Source organism: Rhagoletis pomonella, unplaced genomic scaffold, assembly GCF_013731165.1.
Source record: "Rhagoletis pomonella isolate Grant_MI unplaced genomic scaffold, Rhpom_1.0 Rhpom_scaffold_00001, whole genome shotgun sequence".
NCBI classification, from domain to species: Eukaryota; Metazoa; Arthropoda; class Insecta; order Diptera; family Tephritidae; genus Rhagoletis; species Rhagoletis pomonella.
In genome coordinates this window covers 46,291,514-46,293,113 of record NW_023458555.1, presented here as the reverse complement: position 1 = coordinate 46,293,113, position 1,600 = coordinate 46,291,514, and the positions used below count along the sequence as shown (strand labels likewise).

The following is a 1,600-nucleotide window of genomic DNA, read 5'->3' as shown; positions in this document are numbered from 1 at the left end:
GTCCACAAACTTTTGCTGAACTGGACATCACTCGCTCCAACCGCAGTGGCATCTTTGGAAGGGTCTATAATTCCAGGTTTGCCTTTGAGCAGTTCCAATGGGATGTAGTCCTCACTAGATATGCTAAAATATTGCGTGTGATCCAGCACAAATATTGTTTTCTGGTTAAGGTCGTATGCAGACATCGTTTTGTTTATAACTACGAATTAGGGATGTTTCGATACAAGTAAATACAAAAAGGTACGCGATACTTTCATCTTGAAACCAAGTACTTTTGGCATGGGTACTTTCACCAAATACAATTAGTAGGTGTCGGTTAAAAAGACTTGGTATCGGCAAAAAGTATTCACACAAAATATACAATCACTTGTAACCGGCCGTCTTCACGTGCGCGACAATGCATGCAAGAACCCGCATGTTTTTTTTTGCAGGAGTGGCTATCTTACATAAGGTTCATTCCTTATCTTTTTGGACTAAAATCTGAAAAGTGTCAAAATGCCAGAGCGTAAGCAAAATGCGCTCACTAAAAGAGAGTAACAGGAAAAGTAAAGGAACGCAAAAAACCAAATTTTTAGTCCAAAGAATGGCAACAACAAAACTAACGTCAAATAAGCACAGAAATGTATGTACAAAACACATTCACACAAGCACAAGCACAATAAACACTTGCTATATCAATTATTTTTTGCCTCCTTCCAATTTCAATTCATTTCTTTTACTTTTTAGATTATTCTCACTTTTTGCGTATTCTTTAATTTCCGTTAATTTAAATTCAGTTGAGTTTGACACTTTTCAGGATTTTGCCAGAAAAAATTCTTCTGACTAAATCTGACTACTTCGGACTGATGAGAGTCGCTCTCACTGACTGTTGCTCTCTCATTTTTGCTGTCATTTCTGAGTTAAGGAACGCTTTTTGGACTAAATGTGACTACTTCGGACTTTTTCTGACTATTTCTGGGAGATAAGGAACGCGCATATAATGTGGCGAATACTGCGGCAACACAAAGCGAACAACCATGATTCAATAATACAAGGTTCGATAAACTGACAGTTGTCTCTCTCGCACCGCTCCCTTAGCAGAGGCACCGTGTTGCTTCTTTGCAAATTTACATGGAAACAGTGTAGCTTTGGTGTGAAATAAAAGTATAAGCTTTTGTGCAATATGTTTATTTGTATATGCATATGAAGCATATTTAACTGATGAAAACATAAGCATTGGATGTTTACATCAATCTCATAGTAGTCTTATTTTAATTTTGAGTCATTTTGCAGTTTTTATACGGCTAAATAGCATATAAATTAGGTAATACACGTGGATATATCAACATTCCGTTCAACATTTCGTTTAAAATGCCAGACTTCCTGCAAATACATTAGAATTTACGAAAGGAATTTCACTACTAATTGCCACCTTGCGTACTTTTCTACTACCATTTTCGCAATAAGGGATTGTATTCTTGCCCTTTCTCTGTCCTTCGTAAATGCAACCTTTTGTAAGGGAGTGTCAAACCGCAGCTGTCAATAATTATCTAACCTTGTATTATTGAATCATGGCGAACAACGAGAAATAGGCAGAATGTTCGAGGAATGACGTAGAATG

The 1,600-nt window shown here is 36.9% G+C and overlaps 1 protein-coding gene across 2 annotated transcripts in view; it reads right to left on the bottom strand.

The window, feature by feature from the left end:
- The window catches only part of LOC118744964 (protein asunder), a 2,875-nt gene extending 2,604 nt beyond the window's left edge, over nucleotides 1–271 (bottom strand). The window contains exon 1 of one of the 2 annotated variants that reach the window (XM_036478448.1): nucleotides 49–271. In XM_036478448.1, coding sequence (XP_036334341.1) covers nucleotides 49–185 — 137 coding nt within the window. In that variant the 5' untranslated portion in view covers nucleotides 186–271. Of the gene's footprint in view, nucleotides 1–26 lie in introns of both variants that reach the window. The other variant, XM_036478439.1, reaches the window with a different exon arrangement.
- Between the last annotated feature and the right edge of the window lie 1,329 nt (nucleotides 272–1,600).